Consider the following 24,204-nt stretch of genomic DNA (forward strand, 5'->3'; position numbering starts at 1 on the left):
GCTAAGTAAAAAGTATGGCAAGCTGGTGGTGAAGAATCAGACAAATCTGGATTTGAATCCAAGCTTCACCACTTATTACCTTTGTGACTTTGGGCAAGTTACTTAACCTGACTCCCAGTTTCCTTTTCTTAAAAAAAAAGTCATCGTAAAAAAAAAAAAAAAGAGAAAGTCATCGTGATAATTACAAAATATACTTAAAGTGCTTAACAAAATGATTTTTACTTGGGAGATATTCAAGTAATTATAGTTGTTATCATTTCTAAGTTGTCATTATTATGTATTGTGGATAAAGTACTTGCCTCTAATTTTCACACTTTAGTAGAAGAGATGATATTTACCTAGCTTAAGATAGTAAACAAATGACTATGAGAGCACAGAGAAAGTAAAAATGAGTTCTTTAAATAGGAAATAAGGGGAGGTATTCTATAAATGACATTTCACTAAGGCTTTGAAGGGTGTTTTAAAATTTTTCCAAGGAAAAAGAAAGCTGGTATAACAGTTTGTTCCTATACAATGGATAAGACAGAGCACAGAATTGATTTTTAGAAGATACGCTTGAGTTCATGATATGTTTTGTATAGATTTATTTGCATTAAAGAATAGTCATTAGAAGAACTGTTGGATTATTGTGATAGCATCATAACTGACATGCACCTGGGTGGCTCAGTGGGTTGGGCCCCCACCCCCAATCCAGTTCTTCCTTTCTTCTGGTACTATAGTAGGCATGTCTGGTCAGGTCATTTTTGGCCTAAAATCCTTTACCTTCCTAACATTAATAGTCATGAAGTTCAAATATTCTGGAGAGTATAAGATCTTACAATGTTTAATTTTTGACCACTTTTTCAGCCCCTTTAATGCTTATTTTCTTGAAAATCCCTCTGTATCTTGCTCTTTGCTTTGCTTTGCTTGGAGTAAGGCAGTAGAGTGACCTTCTTCTTCTTCTTTTTTTTTTTAAATTAGCATATAATGTATTATTTGCTTCGGGGGTACAGGTCTGTGAATCATCAGTCTTAACACAGCTCATAGCATAGAGTGACCATCTTAACTAAAATGAACTCCTGATTGCCAGTTGGCTTCTATTCCATTTACCTGCAGTTTTCCTTCATGTAGCCACAAAACTTTGTATGTGTCACTGTTAACATTTATCTTACGATTATTTATGAATATGTATTAATTCATTTTAAAAGCATTTATTAGGCTGTGCCAGCTGCTGTTGGACTTTTCTCTCTTCCCCCACTCACCCCTGGACCCTGACAGCTTGCCCTCTTTCTTTTTTGTATCTTCAACCTCTGTTATAATGTCTTAAACAGGAGGCATACCATCAATATTGTTGATGTTTGTTTCATCAAAAACAAAGTTGTTAATTGTACTGATTTAAGATTATTAAGAAAATATGGTCAAAGGGATTTTTTCTTTCTGGTCTTAGGTGTAATTTATACACAATGAAATTAACCTATGTTTAGAGAATAGCTAAATGAAGTTTTGATAATTATATATAGTCATATAACTAGATGGTGAATTTTTAAAACCTAAATTTTAACATGTTTTTACTGTATTGTTTTTAAAACCATAACCTTTTTTCTCTTTTTAAAATTCATATCTATATTGTTATTAATTTTATGCAGATCTAATAGGAAGTAGGAGAATTTTTTCCTTCTTATTTGTGAGCTATAGAACCACTTTTTCCTTCCTATAATAATAATAATAAAAGGATGGAATTTGTATAGCAAATATAAGTAAAGGGATAGTATAATTTTTTTTTTTATAAACTGGGTTCAGACAACTGAATTTTAAAATACCAACATTTTTTTTAAAGATTTTATTTTTTTATTTGAGAGAGAGAGAGAGAGAGAGAGAGCATGAGAATGGGGAGGGTTAGAGGGAGAAGCAGACTCCCTGACGAGTAGTGAGCCCGATGGGGGACTCGATCTCGGGACTCCATGATCATGAACCTGAGCTGAAGGCAGTTGCTTAACCAACTGAGCCATCCAGGCTCCCCAAAATGCCAATATCTTAATAAGTTACCAGTTGTAGGCAGAATGGAAGCCATCAAAGACCCTAAAATGTAATTTTTTTTCTCTCCTCTTACCAAAAAAACCAAAATAGTCTGTCTAAAGAAAAAGAAAAAATAGCTTTTAAAAGTAACTTTTTAAATCTCATTTAAAAAATAACTTCTTTTGGTTCACATTCTTTGGGTATCAGATAAAATCTTGGATTTATTCTTCTGGAGAAACAGTTATGGGCACAAATTTTTGCATGTAATTTCAGTGTTTACTAACTCCTGATGTTCTCTTCTTCAGAAAACCTAATTATTATTTTTGTGATATTGTCTTATATTTGTAAATTCCTTAATAGTATTTATCCCCAAATTGAAGAAATGACTGTTAGAAGTCTTCTGAGGACACTTTCTGGGGATTATAACTAGTCACAGTATTTATTTTCTCATAAGTATGTGCTGTGTTGATGATGGTTACCTTGTATCTGAGAGTGACCATTGACTTCGTGTGTTGGCTACTTTGAATCTATCAGTGCACGCTAGGGCTACTGCTTCTCAATCTTTGGCTTGCCCTAAGAATTACTGGAGAAACTTTTTAAAACATGTTCTGGTGGGCCCCACTGCCAGGGATTAATTCAGTTAGGTTTGTAGAGGGCACAAGACTTTGCATTTCTAAATAAGCTCCTAAGTAAGGTTGATGTTACTAATCTGTGACTCCACTTTGAGTAATACTGTGCTAAATAAAGGTAATCCTGGGTTTCTAATACAGGAGAGCTTTCTTTACCAGATTTAAAAAGGTATATGAAAGCTATTATCATTGGTAACAAAGTTTAGTTAGAGGTTCTCTGTTTTGTGTTTAGGGGAAGTATTATTTTAGCTCAAGAGTTCTGCTTTTGTTTGTTTTTTACAGAACCTCTACTGGTAGTTGGAAAGAACTCTCTAAATGTCCAGTTTTACAAATGGTAAACAATGGCAATTAGCTGAAGTACTATTTACTTCAAAGATCATTTGGATTTTACTTCCCTTCCCCCGACATAGGCATGTTAAGATTGGAAATGATTTTTTAAAAATGTTGATTGGTGGGGCGCCTGGGTGGCTCAGTGGGGTCATGATCTGCCTTCATGAGCTGCCTTCAGCTCGGGTCATGATCCCCTGGGGTCCTGGGATCGAGCCCTGCGTTGGGCTCCTTGCTCGGCGGGGATCCTGCTTCTCCCTCTGCCTCTGCCTGCTCGTGCTCACTCGCTCTCTCTCCCTCGCTGACAAATAAATAAATAATAAATAAAATCTTAAAAAAAAAATGATGATTGGTAAAGATTCATGTTATTTGTAGAAGTTTGAAAGTGTCTTCAACTCTTCCTTAACAGATGAAAAAAATTAGTTTGAGTTTTTTTGCTTTTTAAAGAAAATTTTAAAGTATTTCCTTTTTTATATAATGGTGAGGTACTGCTCTTATAAGAATATACTTAGAGAAATATGTTTCATTAGAAAATAAAAGGATAAAGTGGAATTTAAGATAAAACTGAATTAAACAGGGATGGCAAGCATTATTTTATTGTTTATATCATGATCTTTTACGTAAAACTAGAAACTTTAAGTACAAACGATAATAAAGCTATAAATTAGTAAGACTTACTGTATAATAAAATTAATAAAATCTGTTTTGTCTCTCCAGCTTTCATAGTAACCGACCAAGTAAAAGGTTTTGTATTTTTAAGAAGCATTCAGAAGATCTCAGGTAATTAGCTGGTCTTAAATTCTTTCTATTAAAAAACTATATAACTATATAACTATATAACTTAAATTGTATATATATGACATCTTTATTGAGATATAGTTCATATCCCATTTAATTCATGCTTTAAATTGTACAGTGAATAATTTTTAGTATATTTTAGTATTTTATTATTATTTTAGTATATTTACAGAACTGTTCAGCCAACACCACAGTTAATTAGTAAAATTAGTTAAATTAGTACATTGTCATCACTCCAAAAAGAAACTCTTGTACTCAATTAACGATCATCCCCATTTCCTTCCAACTCCTCCCATCCCTAAGCAACCACTAATCTTTGTTTAGATTTATATATTGTGGACATTTCATATAAATGGAATGATACAGTATGTGACCAGCTTCTTTCACTTAGCATCTTGTTAGCATATTTTCAAGATTCATCCATGTAGTAACATGTCAGTACTTCCATTTTTTATTGATGAATAATATCCCATTGTATAGATCTACCATAGTTTATCTGTTGAGGTTATTTTAACTTTGAAGCCATTATGAATATTGCTGCTATAAGCATTTGTATGCAGGTTTTTGTCTGGACTTGTCTTTTCATTTTTCTTGTGTATATATGTAAGATTAGGATTTCTGGGTAATATAGTAACTAACTCTATGTTGAGCCTTTGAGGACCTGTCAAACTGTTTTACAGAGTACCTCCACTACATTCCTACAAGCAGTGTGTGAGGGTTCCAGTTTCTTCACATCTTTGCCAACATTTGTTATTATCTATTTTGTTTTGTTTGTTTTTTAAGATTTTATTTATTTATTTGAGAGAGAGAGAGATAGCAAGAGTGGGGTTAGGTGCAGAGCGAGAGAGAGAAGCAAGACTCCCTGCTGAGCAGGGAGCCCAATTTGGGACCCAATCCCAGGACCTTTGGATCATGAACTGAGCCAGAGGCAGATGCTTAACTGATTGAACCACCCAAGCACCCCTTTCTGTTTTTGATTACAGCCATCCTGATGGGTGTGAAGTGTTATCTTACTGTGGTTTGTTCTCATTTTTTTAAAAACCTGATGTTGGGAAGCCCAATTTGGAAATCTAAATGATTGCTACTGGATGTTAGAAAGTTCTATCCATTATATCCTTAGACTAGAGATATGATTAACCTATCTTCTCTTGCTAAATTTCACTGGCGACAAGTGGTGTCAAGATATCTTTGTGCATTTATATTGTGTAGTTAGAACAAAAATAAGGCTCTCCAGCAATGTTTGAATATTAAAAAGATACCTAAGATACCTAGTAAAATGACTAATACTTTTTTTTACTTTTGAAGTACATTTCTCAAACCACTGAAATTCTTGGGGCACCTGAGTAGCTCACTGGGTTATGCCTCTGCCTTCAGCTCAGGTCATGATCTCATGGTCCTGGGATCAAGTCCTGCATCAGGCTCTCTGCTTAGCAGGGAGCCTGCTTCCCTTTCTTTCTCTGCCTGCTTCTCTGCCTACTTGTGATTTCTTTCTGTCAAATAAATAAATAAAATCTTTAAAAAACACCCTGAAATTCTTGAAATTATTAGGTAGCTTAATTCTTATTTTTCCTTTCTCAAAGAGAAGTGAACAACTTATTTACTATGCAGGAAGAGGTATTGATGAATATTTCTAAAGACATTGATACTTAACTTTGATTGTACCACATGCTAAACTCAGAATCCACTGAACACCATTTTAAAAATATTCATCTGAATTCTTTGGACTCTGTTGTTCTTTATATTGTTCATGTTGCCATTGCTACTTGAAATGTCAGTGTCTTTGCTATACCAAGCTAATATAGAGAGATAAGATTACCAGTACTTGTTTTCGTGCTTTGAGTTACTAGAAAAAGTGGGAAAGGGATGATGTTATGTTTCAGGACCTTTGTACGTATTAGTCCCTGTGACTAGTTTTGTTCCCCAGATTTCTGTATGTCTTCCTTTATCTACATTGGGCTGCTACACTGATCAGAGTGACCCTTTCCTTGACCATTTGATTTTTACATTGTATCTTCTCCCCTATGCTTCACCCCAACACTTCCTGTCTCCTTTTTATTCTGCATTTTTATCCAAGTCATCTTTCATCATCTGACATACTGTGTACTTTACCTTCTAAATTTTTCTGTGTCCTCTCACTAGAATATACATGTAGTTTGGATTTTTGTCTCGCATTGACTAATGTCTGGCACGTGGTAGGCACTCAGTAAATATTCATTGAATAAGTTAATGTATATGTTGAAAATGACTTATATGAACTGTAGGTCCCATCTATGATATAGCTCATAGGGATCTGTAGCTCACAGGGAGAGAAAATTTTGATTTAGTTTTTAAAAATATTAGTATAAATTTTAAGACATTTACTGAATTCAAGGAAATGGGTTAAGATTATATTAGATGTTGCCTTTACTGAAAATTTTTATAAGAATAAAAAGGGTTGGGGTGCCTGGGTGACTCAGTGGGTTAGGCCTCTGCCTTCGGCTCAGGTCATGATTTTGGGGTCCTGGGATCAAGCCCCATGTCGGGCTCTCTACTCAGCGGGGAGCCTGCTTCCCCCTCTTTCTCTGCCTGCTGCTCTGCCTACATGTGAATAGAATAAAAAGGTTTTTTTCAAAAGACGAGATTTTGGTTTCATTTTTACCTTACTGTTATCAAGCTCAGTTATGTTTGTTTTTTAAATGAATTATATGATTTTAAAGATCTGGAATACTTCTCTTTCAACTGGAATAGGTCTAAAATAAAAAATTGGTCAATTTCTATGAATGGACATAGCATACTTAAAATTATAGAACAATAATTTTTGTGATTGCTCTTGTTTGAATGGAATATTCATTCTTTGGCTATTTTATTACATATCTGTCAGGTACACAATATAGCAGGTCTTATGAAGATGAGAGTGATGAATAAGTCTTGAAACTACCCTTCAGAGAATATATAGTTTATTGGGTGGGAGATAAGGGGTGAATGTATAAAACTATAATAAAGCAAGGACAACTTTTAGTAAGTGTGAAAGGGGAGAGAGATAACTTGGAATGATCTGCATAGCTGTTAGGTATACTTGGTTTTAAAGAATGAACATTATTTAAACTGATAAAAGATGCACAGAGTTATTTGAGTTAAAAGAAATAGTGTGAAAAGGTGAAGGCATACAGAAATGAAAAAGTAGAAGGCATACAGAGGGAATGGCTAGTAGTAAATGGGGGAGCACGAAGTTCAGATAATAGTAATAAGATTGAAGTCTGGAGGAATAGTTTTAAGCTTAGAGCTAGATTGCGAAAGTGTTGAAAATATAGTTAAGTAGTTTGGACTTAATTTGCAGAGCATTAGAGAACCTTTGATATCTTATTTAGAATCAGGTGATCGTGAAGGAAGTTTCAATAGTAGGGTGAGTTATAGATGCATGAATCCTATGGATTAGAACTATTGTGGTAGTTATGAACAATTTAGTTAGGACCTAAGTTAAAATGATGAGGCAGTATTATATCATCTTTAAGAAGATAGGGTCTAGAATCAAAGTGCTCAATTTCAAGCCAAGTCCTGACCTTTATCAGCTCTGTGTCCTTGGTAGTTTACTAAGCTAACTTTATAAAAAGGTGATAAATTACAGCAACTACCTTTTTGGGTCATTACTTTATTTATTTATTTATTTACTTCTTTATTTAAGATTTAGCTATTTATTTGAGAGAGAAAATACGAGTGGGGGGAGGGGCAGAGGGAGAAAATCCCCCAAGCAGACTCCCGGCTCCATCCCACAACCTGGGAGATCATGACCTGAGCCAAAACCAAGAGCTGGGTACTCAACCAGCTGAGCCACCCAGGTGTTCCAAATATTTAGATAAGATGATGCATCTACAATTCTTAGACTGGTACAGTGTAAATAATAAATATTATCAAATGCTTGCCATACTGATTATTTGAAGGAAGAGGAGACGGATAATTATAGTTTGAGCTTTACTATCATAAGAAAGACCAGCTAGGAGTAGGTGATTTGGGGAGGAAGTACATGATTTTAGTTTAATGTAGGTCAGTTTTGTTGTGCTAATGTGGCATCTAAGTGTAGAAACACAGCACACCTAAAGTAGAGCTGCAGGGGAGAAGTCAATCTAAGGTATGTTACTCACGTATATTTTGTGTATTGCCAAAACTTAAAAATTTTAAAGCATGTTATGAACTTCAAAACCGTATTTGTGCTCTGTTAATAAGTTGACAGTAACAATGATCACATTACATGGTCTATTTTTTTTTCACCTAAGCAAAAATAACTTATAAGCAGAATTCTAAAGAATCTCATGGACCTCTAAGAGGAGGAGGTGCAATCGAACAAATAAGGGAAATAGGATCATTTAGTAACATGGCTTCTCTCTAGTCTGACCTGCTGAGGCAGGATAATCTTGTCTTTATAATTTTCTCTGGACTTGGGTTCTGCTTTCCTTTTCTAGTGCGGACCAGCTTTCTCTATTGATCACTTGAACATACTAGTCCCAGTCTCGCACATCTTTCCAGATCAAGAAATTTGCAATTTTACAAATCTTTGTTTAGTGAAGGCATGAGTTAGGCACTCCAACCCTGGTGCAAGAAACTATGACTAGTGGAATAGTAATTTAGCTACTACTTACCATTGAGACTACTTTTGATTTCTGTAGGAGCAGTTTGTTAACAGAGAAGATTATATAATTAGTTATTAAAATTAAGCTTTTAGATTTCACTTTTAAAATATTCCGTTTAGATGTCAGATGTCTAGTACATTTTAATAGTTGCTTTCAAGAGGACTTTTAATTATGTTTGATAAAGTTCATTTAAGTTAAATAGACTAAATTTTTAAACAATATTTACAATTCAAGTTCCTTAAACAGCTTAACATCATTTATACATTTAATATATTTGATTTTCTTTCAAACAACATTTCAGATGTTTGACTCACAAGATCCAAAGTACTTAGTCTAGTAAATATAATAAACATATAGTGGTTTTCTAAGTTTTCTGAAACATTTCCATATTTTTGCAGGGTTAATAATATTTTTAAATACCTTTCAACAAAAAATCTAAAGTTTAAACACAATTTAAATTAGAATCTGAAGACCATTGTTACTTCCTATATGTCAGTTGTGTTAAATACTTCAAATAGCAAGTGCTACAGAGTCTGACCCAATGAGTATAAAAACTATTCCTGAATTCAACAAAAGTATCAATGGCTTTGGGAATTGTTTCCAAACATTTTTTAAAATTTATAATCACTAGAGATTGCATTTAGGAACTATAGCATTCAGTGAAGTTACGTTCAGAAACAAGGAATTTAGGCCCCAACAAGTGGACCGGTTCGCCGTGCTGGTATGCTGAGGACCAGGCTTTGGACTTCAGTAGTGAATTAACTACTTTAGTAATTACCAAATTAACTACTTTCATTAATTCAGTGTTAAATGAGAATAATGAGAATAATTAAACTAAAAATATATGGGAATACCTTTAAAACATGGTACACAATTAATGGCAGCTACAACATCATCATTAACATTTCTCTTCTAATTTTTTCATTACCTTAATAAAATACTAGACTGTACGTTCTTTTAGAGCACAGACTGTATTTTTTGGTCATCATTATAACCACAATGCAATATATAGTACAATATATATAAAGGCAGCCTCACTAAATATATATTGAGTGAATTAATCCTGTATCCTTGCTCTACAGATGAACAGAGGCACAGATAGATTGTGACTTGTTGAAATGACACAAGTTGTTGGTGAGGCCAGGTTTGGGCTATAGATCTCCTGTCACCTAGTTTTTAGCATGAGTGGTAAAAGTTTATAAAACAAAAATACTTTCTGTAAATAAATGGTAGCATGATTTGAATATGGCTATTCCATTTTCTAGAGAATCATTTCAGTTATGTCAAGTTTTATAACAAAAATGAGAGTGACAGTTATGACATAAAAACCAAATTATAGAAAAATAATCATTGAACTTATGGATTTTTATAAAAGATGAAAACATTTTCTTTTATACTATTTGCTTTTTTTTTTTATAGGGGCATTACTCTAGTGTGCCTTAATTGTGATTTCATTGCTGATGTTTCTGGCTTAGATATTATGGCCACACACTTAAGTCAACATGAAACTCATACTTGTCAAGTTGTATTAGAGAAAGGTATGTATATATAATTGTATTGCTTTGGATTTTTTATATTTATTCCAGTATTTTTGGTCAGCCACAATATGAGCTCTTTACTAAATCGTTATTCTCACTCACTATATTTCATGTGCTCTTTTAAATATAAAACTTTTCTTCTAATTTCAGTTTCTGTTTGTATCCCAACTTCTGAACATCTTTCTGAGTAAGTTTAATTTTTAATTCAGTGCATTTTACTTTGGTGGATTTTAGCACTATTGCATTTTAAAATGTATCATTAAAAGAAATGAAAAATATTAAAGTATTTTGTTTTTTTTTTTTTTTTTTTTAAAGCTGCTTGTTGAAATAGGTTCCTGCTCTTTGGAGCTCGTGACCTGGTGCAAGACAAGTTGGAATTTCCTAAGTTCAAAGTTCTGAGATGTTTTCTTACACAAAGGCAGTTAAGCAGCCAAGTTCATGACACTAGCTCTCATTATTCAGCAAATTTCAGCTTCAAATGGGACTAGATTCTTATTCCACCTTATCTTTGTGTCAGGTTGACATATCTTAACATACTTTTTTTTATGGTTTTTTTTTTTTTTTTTTAATCCCCCCAGTTGGCTCTCTCCAAAAATAACTTTTGTTGCTATGGTCATTTCTTACTTTGCTTGAAATAATTTGTGTTTTTCTCTGCTGTACTTGCCTTCAGAATAATACATTCCAAATGATATGGCTGTTTGTCTAATTGTTTGTTTTGTCTACTTTCTTAATTTCTTATAAGTCTTAAGTTTTTAGGCCAGATGATTGTCTTTTTCCTCATCCGTTGTCTGTCATTGTGCTATTTTTCTTATTTTTCAGATGCAGAGGCAGCCCAGAGATTTCAAAAAATGTCCAGGGTACACCTGGACAGTGTCCCCCTTCGACGGACACAACTGATGCCTGTTCTCTCTTTTCAAGGAATGTGAATAATTTGACTGTGGGACCTGCTCTAGGTTGTGGTCTCAAGAAATCAGATTTTGGGGAGACTCCCTTCCTTCATGGCTGGCCTCCTGTCAGGCTGATGATGATTTAACCAGAGATGGTTTCAAGCCCCACCAAATTGAGCACAACATCCCACTGGGGGCTTTGGCTCTTGATCTTAAGCTTGTGGGTCACTTGTGGCCAAGAAAACCCCATCAGATCATTGCTTCAACATCCAAGTTGAAGTGTATTCATTTTGGCTGCTGCCTTTTAATCTTCATCTAGCATGAATGCAGTCCAAGAAATACAAAAGCTCTCTGGTTGTTAGGAAACCATGGTTATTTTCATGTCCTTGGAACAACAGGTCTCTAAAATTATGTTCCAAATTGCAGTTATTTTTCTATCATTTAAAATATATTGCCCAGTACTAACCTTCTAGTTTTTTAGGAATACCAATTCTCAGATTTTTGAATTTTAAAAAATTTAATTTTGGTAACTTGGTTTTATGTTCTCCAAATTTACTGATGTCTATTTTATGATGTCTATTTTTATATTCTTTTCTTTAAAACTGTTGTTTAGTGTTTGCTTTGTTTTGTTAAGAACTCCAAGAAATTCTTTGGGATACTCTACAGATTCCCTTATAGCTGCCTATTTATAGTTTTTTATTTTGGCTGTTGTTCAGACCATTCAACATTATTATATCCTCTGTCTTACTTTGGGATTATTATTATCAATATTATCTTAATAATTGTGGATTTTAAAGTGTAAAGAATTGGCAAAACCTCTTGCAGACCTTAAAGCAAGTTTTGAAGTCACATATTTGTACATCTGATACATAATAGTCACTTAATAATTAATGTAGTCTCTTGGGGTAAAAGTAACATTAGAAATTATGGGGGCCAGTAATGTAGTTGTGGTATATATATATAGATAGAGATATATATATATATACATAAATATGTGTGTGTATATATATCCTCATATATATATTTTAAGAATATGACATTTGTTTTAGTTACATTAAATATAGATCTACTAAATAATATTGATGCTATTAATTTCTTTTAATAAAAAATTGTATTGTTTAAGTGCCTCAGGAATTATTTACTCGTAAAGAATTCATACAAAAGCTATAGGTTTATCATATAAATAGGAGGATTGCTTTAATTATTTTCTGGAGGCCTTATTATTATTTGGCCTACAAACTGAAAGCTGTATCTACTTAATACACCTTATATTTTTTCCTCCAGAACAATTGAAAGGTCAATATACTATACCAATTTCTTGACTCTTAAAGACAAGCAAAATGCCTTTTGTGATCTTACCTGCCGTGAGGACAGGCAGGCTCTGAAAGTATGACTCAGTTATGTTTTTTACTCTAAAATAGAACTTCTTTCATTTTACTTTGAAAGAAATTTAAAGCCAATTTTGATGACTACATATTATGTAATGTGCTCCTTGCAAATAATAATCAAAAAAAGCTGAATCCACTAGTCTTAAATTTCCCAACTAATTATTACTGTAAATGAATGGTTTTCCAAAAGCTTCCAAAGTGACTTGTTTCTTAATAAGTGGACCTGGTGATATACTAATCTTTATTTCCTTATCTCTAGGATGTTTTGTCATTCACCCTCTTTCTACCCAATTTTAAAAAATATTTTAAAATTTTACCCAGAGGCAACAACTTCCTTCCATTTGTAACAGAAGTTTCTTTTTCATTTACAAATCCTTGCTCAAAAATACGATAAACTACATTCTTGTTGAACTCCTACAGTGTAGGAGTATTGGTTTGTGTTCTTTTCTAGGACTCTATTTTATAGTATTATCAAGTTCATTTTCTTAAATTTTAAACTCTTAAAAGTTCTATCACATATAACTTCCTTATTAAGAAGTTGGTATAAATAAAACACTTAAGGCAGTTGGTACAAAATTTTCTTGCAATAGGTAGTTGGTTGAATTTTAATTTGGTGCTGATGATGAGTTTAGTTTGGGTCTGATCCCTCCTTTTTTTTTTTTTTTTTTTAAGATTTTATTTATTTATATGAGAGAGAGAGCAAGTAAGAGAAAGCATGAGCAGGTAGAAGGTCAGAAGGAGAAATAGACTGCCTGCGGAGGTTGGAGCCTAATGCGGGACTAGATCCCAGAACTCTGGGATCACGACCTGAGCTGAAGGCCATCTCTTAACCCACTGAGCCACCCAGGTGCCTGGGCCTGATCCCTCCTTACCATCAAGTTTATTTACCTGATCAGAAATTGTCATTTCATGCATGTGTGTCTTTGGTTACTGCCAAATAAAAAGTGAAGTTGGTTTTATTTGAATCCATTACCATTCTTAGAAAAAATGACTCCTACTAAACTATAGAGACTTAGGATTCTTGCCATATTTTTGTCATATTTTGGTAAAATATGACTGCTGCAGGCCTCATTTATTTATTCAGTGATTTCTTGAACATCTACTTTGTGCCTAGCACCATTGTAGGTGCTAGAAAAATGGACTGAAATCTCTCCTCCTCAAGCTCATGTTTTATTTAATGCTGAAAGACAGACAATAAAAAGTAAATAAAACACACAGTTTGTTAGATTGTGGTCAGAACTGTAGAGGAAAATAAAGTAGGGAAGGGGGATAGGAGTACAGGCTGAGATTAGGGATGCTTCCATTTAAAACGTGGTAGTCAGAGAAGGCCTCACTGAGACATGATATCTGAGTAAAGACCTGAAGAACTGCAAGGAAACTAGGTTAGCCACAAATGAGTGAGCAAGAGAGAATAGTAGGAGATGGGGGCTGTGAGGTGATGTGGGCCATGTATGAATTTGGCTTTTACTCTGATATAAGAAGCCATTCATTAGAGGATTTTCAGTAGTGAGTCTTGTATACCTCAGTAAAAACTACAGTCAACAAAAAACCATAAGTAGAGAAGAGTGCTTATATTACTTTAGCCCCTGTCTTGAAAATGAACTATAGAAGACCAAGGGCAAAATCAGGGAAATTAGTTGGGGAGCTATTGTAATACTCTGGCAGGAGATGCAGGGGATTGATTAGGCTAGGCAGCTAGCAGTGTGGATGATAGAGGTTTGATTTTTTATATGTTTTGAATTTGTTGATAGTGTGAATGTGAAATAAGGTAAAATGTTGAGAGTGACATCATAGTTATTAATCTAAGCAAGTGGGAAAATGGTATTGATATTAATTGAGTTGGGGAAGACTAGGAAGAATAAATTTGGAAGGGAAGATGAAGACTTTGGCTTGGGGCATGTTTCAGTTTGAGAGGCCTGTTAGATATCCAAATGGAGATGCCATAGTCATTCATTTATATGAACTTAGGGGAATGTTCTAGGCTATAAATACCACGGAACATTTTTAAGTGTCATGGGAATGAATTCAAGTAAAACCAGGGAAATGTGAAAAAAATCGGTATATCACTGTCAATATCTTGGTTATGATTTTGCACTATAATTTTGTAAGATGTTATCATAAACTGGACAGAAGGTGCATGGAGTCTCTATGTTGTTTCTTAAAACTACATGGAATATAAAATTTTCCCAAAACAAATGTTAAATTAAAAAAAAGTTGTGGGACTGTATGAGATTACCAAGGGACATAGAACGAGAGAGAAGGTAAGGTCCACAGATTGAACTCTGGGGAATCTGACAAGAGGGTTAGGGAGATGAAAAGTTATTGGCAGAGGAAACTAAGCAGGAGTGGCCAGTGATGTAAAGGGAAAACCGGGGCAGTGATGGTGTCTTTTTTGTAAAATATGAGTGTAGACATGTTGTAGAGTTCTGTGATTCTTTATTCAATATTGGTTATACATATGTGTTTAAATTTGTTCTTAGGAGATCAGTACAGAATGCCACATATCTGTATCTCTGGTAGCAGAAACTTTTGGCCTTAAAAAAACTAAATGTCCACGTTACTCCTCAGCACTTCTAACTTCCTACAAATACTCTCATAAAAGTAATTCTCTAATTCTCTTACATTTTTACAAAAGAAAATAACTAGGTCATTGTTTCCCAAACTCTGAATTGTGGAACTAGTGTGTCTGTAATTTTTAAACTATCTGAGGGGAAAGGTTTCCATGGTCAAATAAATTTAGGAAATGCAAGTTAAAATTAAATAAAGTCTTTAATATAGGATTTTTCCTGCAAGATGTGGCCTGTGATTATCAACAAGAATATTTATTTGACCCTGGAATGTTTTTTCCTTCAATACTTATTAACTTTCTGACATTAATTTCCATCAGTTAGTACGTAGAATGCTGATCTAGGGGAATCATTCTTTAGATTCTCCGAATTGGGGAATAAAAAGTAATTGTGTAAGGTGTTAACTAAGATGGACTCCTAGACTTTTCTTTCATATTTATGAATCTTTGTAAGGTAGAGTTTATAACTGGATGCTAACAATGTACATATATTTTTAGAAATTACAGAAAATGACATCTGCTATTTATTAAATCTGAGAAATACATAACAAGGAGAGACCAGTTATTAGCATATTCTGCCTCTGAATATAGCAGCAAGGGTTTTTTGTTTGTTTTTGGAGGATAGGGTTACCTTTCTTGATTTCACACTAAGATGTTTAAGACTCTCATATTTATTTATAGCTTCTCTTTGTTACTCCTTATGCGTACTTCTTCTGTATACCCACATATTTACTTGAGACTATTGCTTTTTCCTGTCTTTTATTATCTGTTAAGGAGTTTCTTACATTGTAAAGTTTTCTTTCTTGCTTAAACAGTGTCAGGAGATCTTCCTTGATACGAAGATGAGAGTTTTTGCTCTTGTTTCTTTGTTGATTTTGTGCTTCGATGATCTGTCTATTTCTGAGAGAGGCGTGTTAAGATCTCCAACGATTAGTGTATTCATATCAGTATGACTCTTTATCTTGATTAACAGTTTTCTTATGTAATTGGCTGCTCCTGTATTGGGGGCATAGATATTTACAATTGTTAGATCATCTTGGTGGAAAGTCCCTTTAAGAATGATGTAGTGTCCTTCTGGATCTATGACTACAGTCTTTAGTTTAAAATCTAATTTGTCTGATATGAGAATCACTACCCCAGCCTTTTTTTGAGGCCCATTGGCATGAAAGATGCTTCTCCATCCCTTCACTTTCAGTCTGGGTGTATCTTTAGGTTCAAAATGGGTCTCTTATAGACAACATATGGATGGGTCCTGTCGTTTTATCCAGTCTGCAACCCTGTGCCGTAACTGTTGATAATAACTTCTGATGATTGTTTCTACTTCCTTGATGTTCGTTGTGATCTCTCCCTTTTCGTTCATAATTTTATGTATTTGAGCTTTCTCTCTTTTCTTTTGGATTAGTGTCGCCAATGGTTTATCAATCTTATTGATTCTTTCAAAAAACCAGCTTCTAGTTTCATTGATAACGTTCTACTGTGTCTCTGGTTTCTACCTCATCGATCTCAGCTCTAATCTTGATTATTTCCCTTCTTATGTGTGGAGTTGGTTTATTTGTTGTTGATTGTCCAGTTCTTTAAGGTGTAGAGACAGCTGCTGTGTTCTGGATTTTTCAGTTTTTTTGAGGGAGGCTTGGATGGCTATGTATTTCCCCCTTAGGACTGCCTTTGCTGTATCCCATAGGTTTTGGATCGAAGTGTCTTCATTGTCATTGGTTTTCATGAATTGTTTCAGTTCTTCCTTGATCTCCTGGTTGATCCAAGCATTCTTAAGCAAGGTGGTCTTTAGCTTCCAGGTGTTTGAGTTCCTTCGGAACTTTTCCTTGTGATTGAGCTCCAGTTTCAAAGCATTGTGATCTGAGAATGTGCAGGGAATAGTCTCAGTCTTTTGGTATTGGTTGAGTCCTGATTTGTGACCCAGTATGTGGTCTATTCTGGAGAAAGTTCCATGTGCACTTGAGAAGAATGAGTATTCTGTTGTTTTAGGGTGGAATGTTCTGTATATATCTATGAGGTCCATCTGGTCCAATGTGTCATTCAATGCTCTTGTTTCTTTATTGATTCGAAGATGAGATTTTTTATACCCAGCTCTTGATTAAACCCTCTCAGAGGGTTAAAAGGGACAGTGGTTGAACAGCACAGGCTCTGCAGTTGATTGCTGTTCCTATCCTGCTGTTTATTAGGGTATGTGTGAGTTTGGGTAGATTACCAGACATTTGTGCCCATTCATCATTTGTAAAACACAGATAACAGTACTTGCTCATAAAGCGTTGAGGGAATTAAATGAATTAGTATATGCGTAAAGTACTTAGAAAGTAGTTGGCACATAGGAAGTGCTCTACACTTGTAAAGTTATCATTTTTACTATTGTTATATTACTACTGTTCATGATTTGATTTCTGCCTGTATTTTATTCATCTTAGAATAACTTCAGTTTTCAATTGGAGCTTCCCATACCATTTCACAGATCACTTTTTTCTCTCTTTCTCTTTTTTAATTGACATATAATGTATTATTAGCCCCAGGGGTACAGGTCTGTGAATCGCTAGGTTTACACACTTCACAGCACTCACCATAGCACATACCCTCCCCAATGTCCATAATCCAACCACCCTCTCCCTACCCACCTACCCCTGGCAACCCTCAGTTTGTTTTGTGAGATTAAGAGTCTCTTGTGGTTACACAGATCACTTTTGTTAACTTTCTTTTTCTAACCCTGTGTGTGTGTGTGTGTGTATGTTTGGAGTTATTTTTTTTTTAGAGGGTTTTAATCAACCTTTATAGGAGCATAATATATGCATTTTTAAAAAGATTCTATTGTTTTATTTTTTATAAACATATAATGTATTTTTTTTAAGATTTTATTTATTTATTTATTTGACAGAGAGAGAGATCACAAGTAGGCAGAGAGGCAGGCAGAGAGAGAGGAGGAAGCAGGCTCCCCGCCGAGCAGAGAGCCCGATGCGGGGCTCGATCCCAGGACCCTGGGACCATGACCTGAGCTGAAGGCAGAGGCTTTAACCCACTGAGCCACCCAGGCGCCCCCATTTAATGTATTTTTATCCCCAAGGGTACAGGTCTGTGACCAGGTTTACACACTTCACAGCACTCACCATAGCACATACCCTCCCCAGTGTCCATAACCCATCCCCCTCTCCCAAACCCTCTCCCCCCAGCAACCCTCAGTTTGTTTTGTGAGATTAAGAGTCACTTATGGTTTATCTCCCTCCCAGTCCCATGTTGTTTCATTCATTCTTCTCCTACCCCCTTCACCCCCCATGTTGCATCTCCACTTCCTCATATCAGGGAGATCATATGAAGTTGTCTTTCTCCAATTGACTTATTTTGCTAAGCATGATACTCTCTAGTTCCATCTACGTCGTTGCAAATGGCAAGATTTCATTTCTTTTGATGGCTGCATAGTATTCCATTGTGTATATATATACCACATCTTCTTTATCCATTCATCTGTTGATGGACATCTAGGTTCTTTCCATAGTTTGGCTATTGTAGACATTGCTGCTCTAAATATTCAGGTGCACATGCCCCTTCGGATCACTGGAGTTACTATTGAAGCAAACATTAGTCATGCCATAAATTTTTTTGTTATCTAAAGCTCTCCAAATTTCTACTGTTAGAGAATGTCTATGAATGCTCCTATGTTCATTTTAGTCATAACTGTATTTTTCCCCTAATTATACTGCCTTATACTAACTGCAGTATGGTTCATCTCATATTTTCAGTCCACCTTTCTGGTTTTGAGGTCCTTCTGCAGCCTCACTCTAGTCCTTTTGGTATTTGACTACCTGAAAGAGTTGACTCTTTTCTGCAAACTTGGAGAAGCTACTGTGCCTCTCCTATTCTATGTCACTTCTTCAAATACAGAAACCTACTGTTTTTAATCCTCCACACTGAAAAATATCTGTACCACTGTGAAGTATGGTGTCGTAAAAGGAGTGCAGCTTTGGAATAAGGTAGTCCTAGGTTTTAATCCTAGTTGGGTGTCTGTCCAGCTTGTTGAGCCTCAGCTTCCTCATCAGTGAAAGGTCCGTAATTAAAGTCTGTGTGGGGTAGTTTTAAGAAATAGAGATTAGGTATGGAAATTAAATTAGTTAAATTATTAAATAATTGAAGGTATTTAGTTATATAATTAAAATTACTTAGCATTGGCCTGACAAAAAGTACTTAATAACTGCGTGTTGTTGCCATGGCTGCTTCAGCTACTGCTGCTGTCACTACTCCTACTATGATGGCTCTTCCTGTTCCTGCTCCAGCTGTTACTGCTATTACTGCTGTTAATACTGCAATTACCGCTACTACTGATGACAGAAGACCCTGGGAACAGCCTATCAGTGGCACCTTCTCATCACTTAGAATTTTAATGCAATCCATCTGCACTGTAGTTATTTGAAATTTTGGTTTACAGTTTCCAGGTCACGCAGTCCATTTCTATCAACTGCCACACGATTGGCTCTTCACTGCAGGGCTTCAGTCTCATGTGTCTGATGTATTCTCCAGTGTGAGATCGAGCTAGAGACTATGAAATAATGTTCTTGTTTGAAACCAGTACATAATACTCTCTGTTGAGGAGGAAAACAATCCTTTTGAGCTTACAGAAACCCCTTTTTAAAGAACACTTTTAAAATTATTACCATGCATTCACTTTCTGATTTAGTCAGTATTACTAGGCTTATGGCAATGTGTAATTCTGCCAATTAGCAGTACTAACGTGGTCATTCCTTTTGTAGACCTTTGAAATGATTTTAAAAATTGCTTTTCTCAGGTGTTAGATAATTCAATCATGGAATTGTACTTTTCTATTTGTTTCACCCTTATTTCTATTTTCTTCTTCCTCTACCTTCTCTAATACATCTATCTGAGTATATTAATTATAACAGAATAGAAGTAAAATTTTAGGTTTTGCAAGGTTATTTTTTTTCTTTTTCTTTTTAAAAAAATTTAAATTTTAGTTAGTTTACATACAGAGCAATACTGGTTTCAGGAGTAGCATTGTGTGATTCATCACTTACATGCAACACCCAGTGCTCAAACAAGTGCCCTTCTTAATACCCATCACCCATCTAGCCCATCCCTCCACCCAACTCCCTCCATCAACCCTCAGTTTGTTATCAACTGTTAAGAGTCTCTTATGGTTTGTTTCCCTCTCTCCCTTTTTCCCTCCCTTCCCATTTGTTCACTTGATTTCTTCCTTACATTCCTCATATGAGTGAAATCATATAGTATTTGTCTTTGTCTGATTTACTTATTCACTTAGCATAATACACTTTAGCTCCATCCACATTGTTGCAAATGGCAAGATTGTATTCTTTTTGATGGCTAGTAATATTCCATTATATATATATGTCCTTCTTTATCCAATCACGAGCTGATGAACATTTGGGTTCTCTCCATATTTTGGCTATTATTGATAATGCTGCTATAAACATCAAGGTGCATGTACCCTTCATATCTTTATTTTTGTACCCTTTGGGTAAATACCTAGTAGTGCAATTGCTGGGTCATAGAGTAGTTCTATTTTTAATTTTTTGAGGAACCTCCATACTGTTCTCCAGAATGGCTGCCCCAGGTTGCATTCCCACGAACAGTATAAAAGGATTCCCCTTTCTCTGCATCCTTGCCAACACCTGTTGTTTCTTGTGCTGTTAATTTTAGCCATACTGACAGGTTTGAGGTGATAGCTCATCTTGTTTTTGATTTGTATTTCCTTGATGATGAATGATGTTGAGCATCTTTTCATATGTATGCTGGCCATCTGGATGTCTTCTTTGGAAAAATTTCTGTTCATGCCTTCTGCTCATTTCTTTCTTTTCTTTTTTTTTTTTTTTAAAGATTTTATTTATTTATTTGACAGAGAGAAATCACAAGTAGTCGGAGAGGCAGGCAGAGAGAGAGAGAGGGGGAAGCAGGCTCCCTGCTGAGCAGAGAGCCCGATGCGGGACTCGATCCCAGGACCCTGAGATCATGACCTGAGCTGAAGGCAGCGGCTTAACCCACTGAGCCACCCAGGCGCCCCAACCTTCTGCTCATTTCTTAACTGGATTATTTGCTTTTTGGGATGTTGAGTTTGATAAGTTCCGTATAAATTTTAGATACTAACCCTTTGTCAGATATGACATTTACAAATATCTTCTCCCATTTTGTAGGCTTTTAGTTTTGTTGCTTCCTTCTCCATGCAGAGGTTTTTTTTATTTTGGTGAAGTTCCAGTAGTTTATTTATGCCTGCCTTTGGTGATGTGTCCAGTAAGAAATTGCTGCAGCTAGGGTCAAAGAGGTTGCTGCCTATGTTCTCCTCTAGGTTTTTATGGTTTTCTGTCTTACATGTAGGTCTTTCATCCATTTTGAATTTATTTTTGGGTAACACAGTAGTCCAGTTTCATTCTTCTGCATGTTGCTGTCTAGTTTTCTGAACACTGTTTGTTGAAGAAACTTTTTTTCTGTTGGATATTCTTTCCTGCTTTGTTGGAGATGAATTGACCATATAGTTGTGGATCCATTTTCAGGTTTTATCTTCTGTTCCATTGATCTGTGTGTCTGTTTTTATGCTAATACCATACTGTCTTGATGACTACAGCTTTCTTTGTAATATAGCTTGAAATCCGGAATTGTGATACCTCCAGCTTTCGTTTTCTTTTTCCAAGATTCGTTTGGTTTTTAAGGATCTTTTGTGGTTCCATCCAAATTTTAGGATTGTTTGTTCTAGCTCTTGGAAAAATGCTATCAGTATTTTGATGGGAATTGCATTAAAGGTGTAGATTGCTTTGGGTAGTATAGACATTTTAACAATGTTTGTTTTTCCAATCCGTGAGCATGGAATGTTTTTCCATTTCTTTGTGTCCTCTTCAACTTCTTTCGTCAACTTCTTCTGAATACAGATCTTTTACCTCTTTAGTTAGGTTTATTCCTAAGTATCTTACTGGTTTTGTGCAATTGCCAAATGAGATCGATTTCTTTTTCTGATTTCTTATTGGTGTACAGATATGCAACATTTTTGTAAGGCAATTTTATATCCTGCGACTTGCCGTATTCATAGATTGTATCAAGTTCTAGCAATTTTTTGATGGAGTCTTTCACATTTTCTGCAGTATCCTGTCGTCAGCAAATAGTGAAAGTTTGACTTCTTCCTTGCTGATTTGGATGCCTTCTATTTCTTTTTGTTGTCTGATTGTTGAGACTGAAACTTCTAGTACTATGTTAAATAGTAATTCCTATTCTCCTGAAACTGTTCCAAAAAATAGAAATGGAAGGAAAACTTCCAAACTCATTTTATGAGGCCAGCATCACCTTGATCCCAAAACCAGACAAGGATCCCACCAAAAAAGAGAGCTATAGACCAATATCCTTGATGAACACAGATACGAAAATACTCAACAAAATACTAGCCAATAGGATTCAACAGTACATTAAAAGGATTATTCACCACGACCAAGTGGGATTTATTCCAGGGCTGCAAGGTTGGTTCAACATCCGCAAATCAATCAATGTGATACAACACATCAATAAAAGAAAGAACAAGAAGACAAACCATAAGTGACTCTTAATCTCACAAAACAAACTGAGGGTTGCTGGGGGGAGGGAGTTTGGGAGAAGAGGGTGGGATTATAGACATTGGGGAGGGTATGTGCTTTGGTGAGTGCTGTGAAGTGTGTAAACCTGGTGATTCACAGACCTGTACCCCTGGGGATAAAAATATATGTTTATAAAAAAAAAAAAAATTAAAAAAAAAAAAAAGAAAGAACAAGAACCATATGATACTCTCAATAGATGCTGAAAAAGCATTTGACAAAGTACAGCATCCCTTCCTGATCAAAACTCTTCAATAGTAATGGTCAAAGTGGACATCCTTGTCTTGTTCCTGACTGTAAGGGAAAGGCTTTCCGTTTTTCCTCACTGAAGATGATATTAGCTGTAGGATTTCATATAAGGCTTTTATGATGTTGAGGTATGTTTCATCTATCCCTACACAAGGTTAATTTTCTTGACAGAAAGTTTAGGTTAGAAAGATATTTCCCTCTAACATATCATAGATATTTCCCTCTAACATATTATGAGTCCATAGTAAATCCATAAAGTGTCAAACTTGGAAAACTGGGCTACTTAACCAGTTGTCTCTTTTATTGATTAAATCAAATGTCCTGAAAGCCACAATTTGAAGTGATTTTAAAAGTTGGTCCAGTTCTCTCAGCTTACCTCCAAGTTTGTTCTTAGCAAAGTACAATGGGAGGACACTGACTGAAGTCAAAATATCAGTTCAAGACACATCTCTCTCACTAATTTTATGTTCATATTACTTCAGTTTCTTCATTTTTGAAATGCAATTAAAAATAATCTTGGTTGGCTGTCAGTTAAGCTTCCAACTTGAGCTCCACATGGGCATGGAGCCTGCTTAAGATTCCTTCTCTCCTTCTGCCCTCCCCCACTAATTTACATGCATGTGTGCTCTCTCTAATAATAATCTTTACACTGTTGTTTAGAAGATTTAAAAAATGTAGAATATTTTACAAATAAAAATTTTTGTTATATTGTGTTAAATACCCTTAATTTAAGGAGTACTAGGAAGGAATGAAAACAAAACTGACTTTCCTTGAAACTGAGTTCCTCTGTCTTATTTCAGAATGGCTAGAGTTTTATACTTAGCACCAGCTGTAACTGCATAGCTCTTTAATAGTGTAATATAAATAACCCTTCCATATATCCCTTGACCCAGAACATTGATTCCTTGCCTTTTGTGTGCAAGACTCCATATCAAGTGCTAGAAATGGAAATATGAATAAGACATGGTTCATGCCATCAGAGTAATTACAGAATAAGGCATTCAGAATTGTAGACACTGAATCCATATCTTCACAGGGCCCATGGTACACTGATTTCACAATGAGTTAAACATTAATACCATGTATATATTACATTAAGTGATTTTTGTGAAATGCTATACCAGTAGAGAATCTGGACTTGTTTCCAAAGACAAATATCACTATTATATCATTCTAAACTATACCAGTAAGTCATTAATTATCTTTCATAACTGCAAGCAGTAAGTAAACTCTTTTAGAAGTAGAATGGCAACATTTTTAATAAGTTTTACATTTAAGAATACTATTTCTCTTAAAAAATGTTTACTTCCATTGAATACTATGGTCATTGAAGAATATGTAAGAAGTCATTCCATTATTTCCCTGTGAAATTCCGAAATTATTTGAACGAATTAGTCATTCTGAACATAATATAATCTAAGTTGGAGAATCTTAAGTATTCAAAGTGGTCAGTGTCTTCATTTCATATATTTTATTTAGCAGGAAAAAAAGGGATCTCATCTGTGAGATATGCAGAATTTATTTGGGGCTTGTTTCCTTCTCTAAACTAAAAAAAAAATTTTATTTGAGTATAGTTGATACACAATGTTACATTAGTTTCAGATGTACAACATATGGTGATTCAGTTTCTCTGTATGTTATGC

General features: G+C 34.9%; 1 protein-coding gene across 9 annotated transcripts in view; it reads left to right on the forward strand.

Annotated features, from left to right (window-relative positions):
• Window positions 1-24,204, forward strand: part of ZNF280D (zinc finger protein 280D) — a 138,245-nt gene that overhangs the window by 79,327 nt on the left and 34,714 nt on the right. For 7 of the 9 annotated variants that reach the window (XM_082733790.1, XM_082733789.1, XM_082733788.1 and 4 more), the window contains 3 exons: window positions 3,669-3,731; window positions 9,773-9,891; window positions 10,042-10,078. In XM_082733790.1, coding sequence (XP_082589916.1) covers window positions 3,669-3,731; window positions 9,773-9,891; window positions 10,042-10,078 — 219 coding nt within the window. Of the gene's footprint in view, window positions 1-3,668; window positions 3,732-9,772; window positions 9,892-10,041; window positions 10,079-10,710; window positions 13,132-24,204 lie in introns of those variants that run through there. The other 2 variants (XM_082733795.1, XM_082733796.1) reach the window with 1 other exon arrangement.

Source organism: Mustela nivalis (assembly GCF_964662115.1).
Source record: "Mustela nivalis genome assembly, chromosome: 6".
Classification (NCBI taxonomy): Eukaryota; Metazoa; Chordata; class Mammalia; order Carnivora; family Mustelidae; genus Mustela; species Mustela nivalis.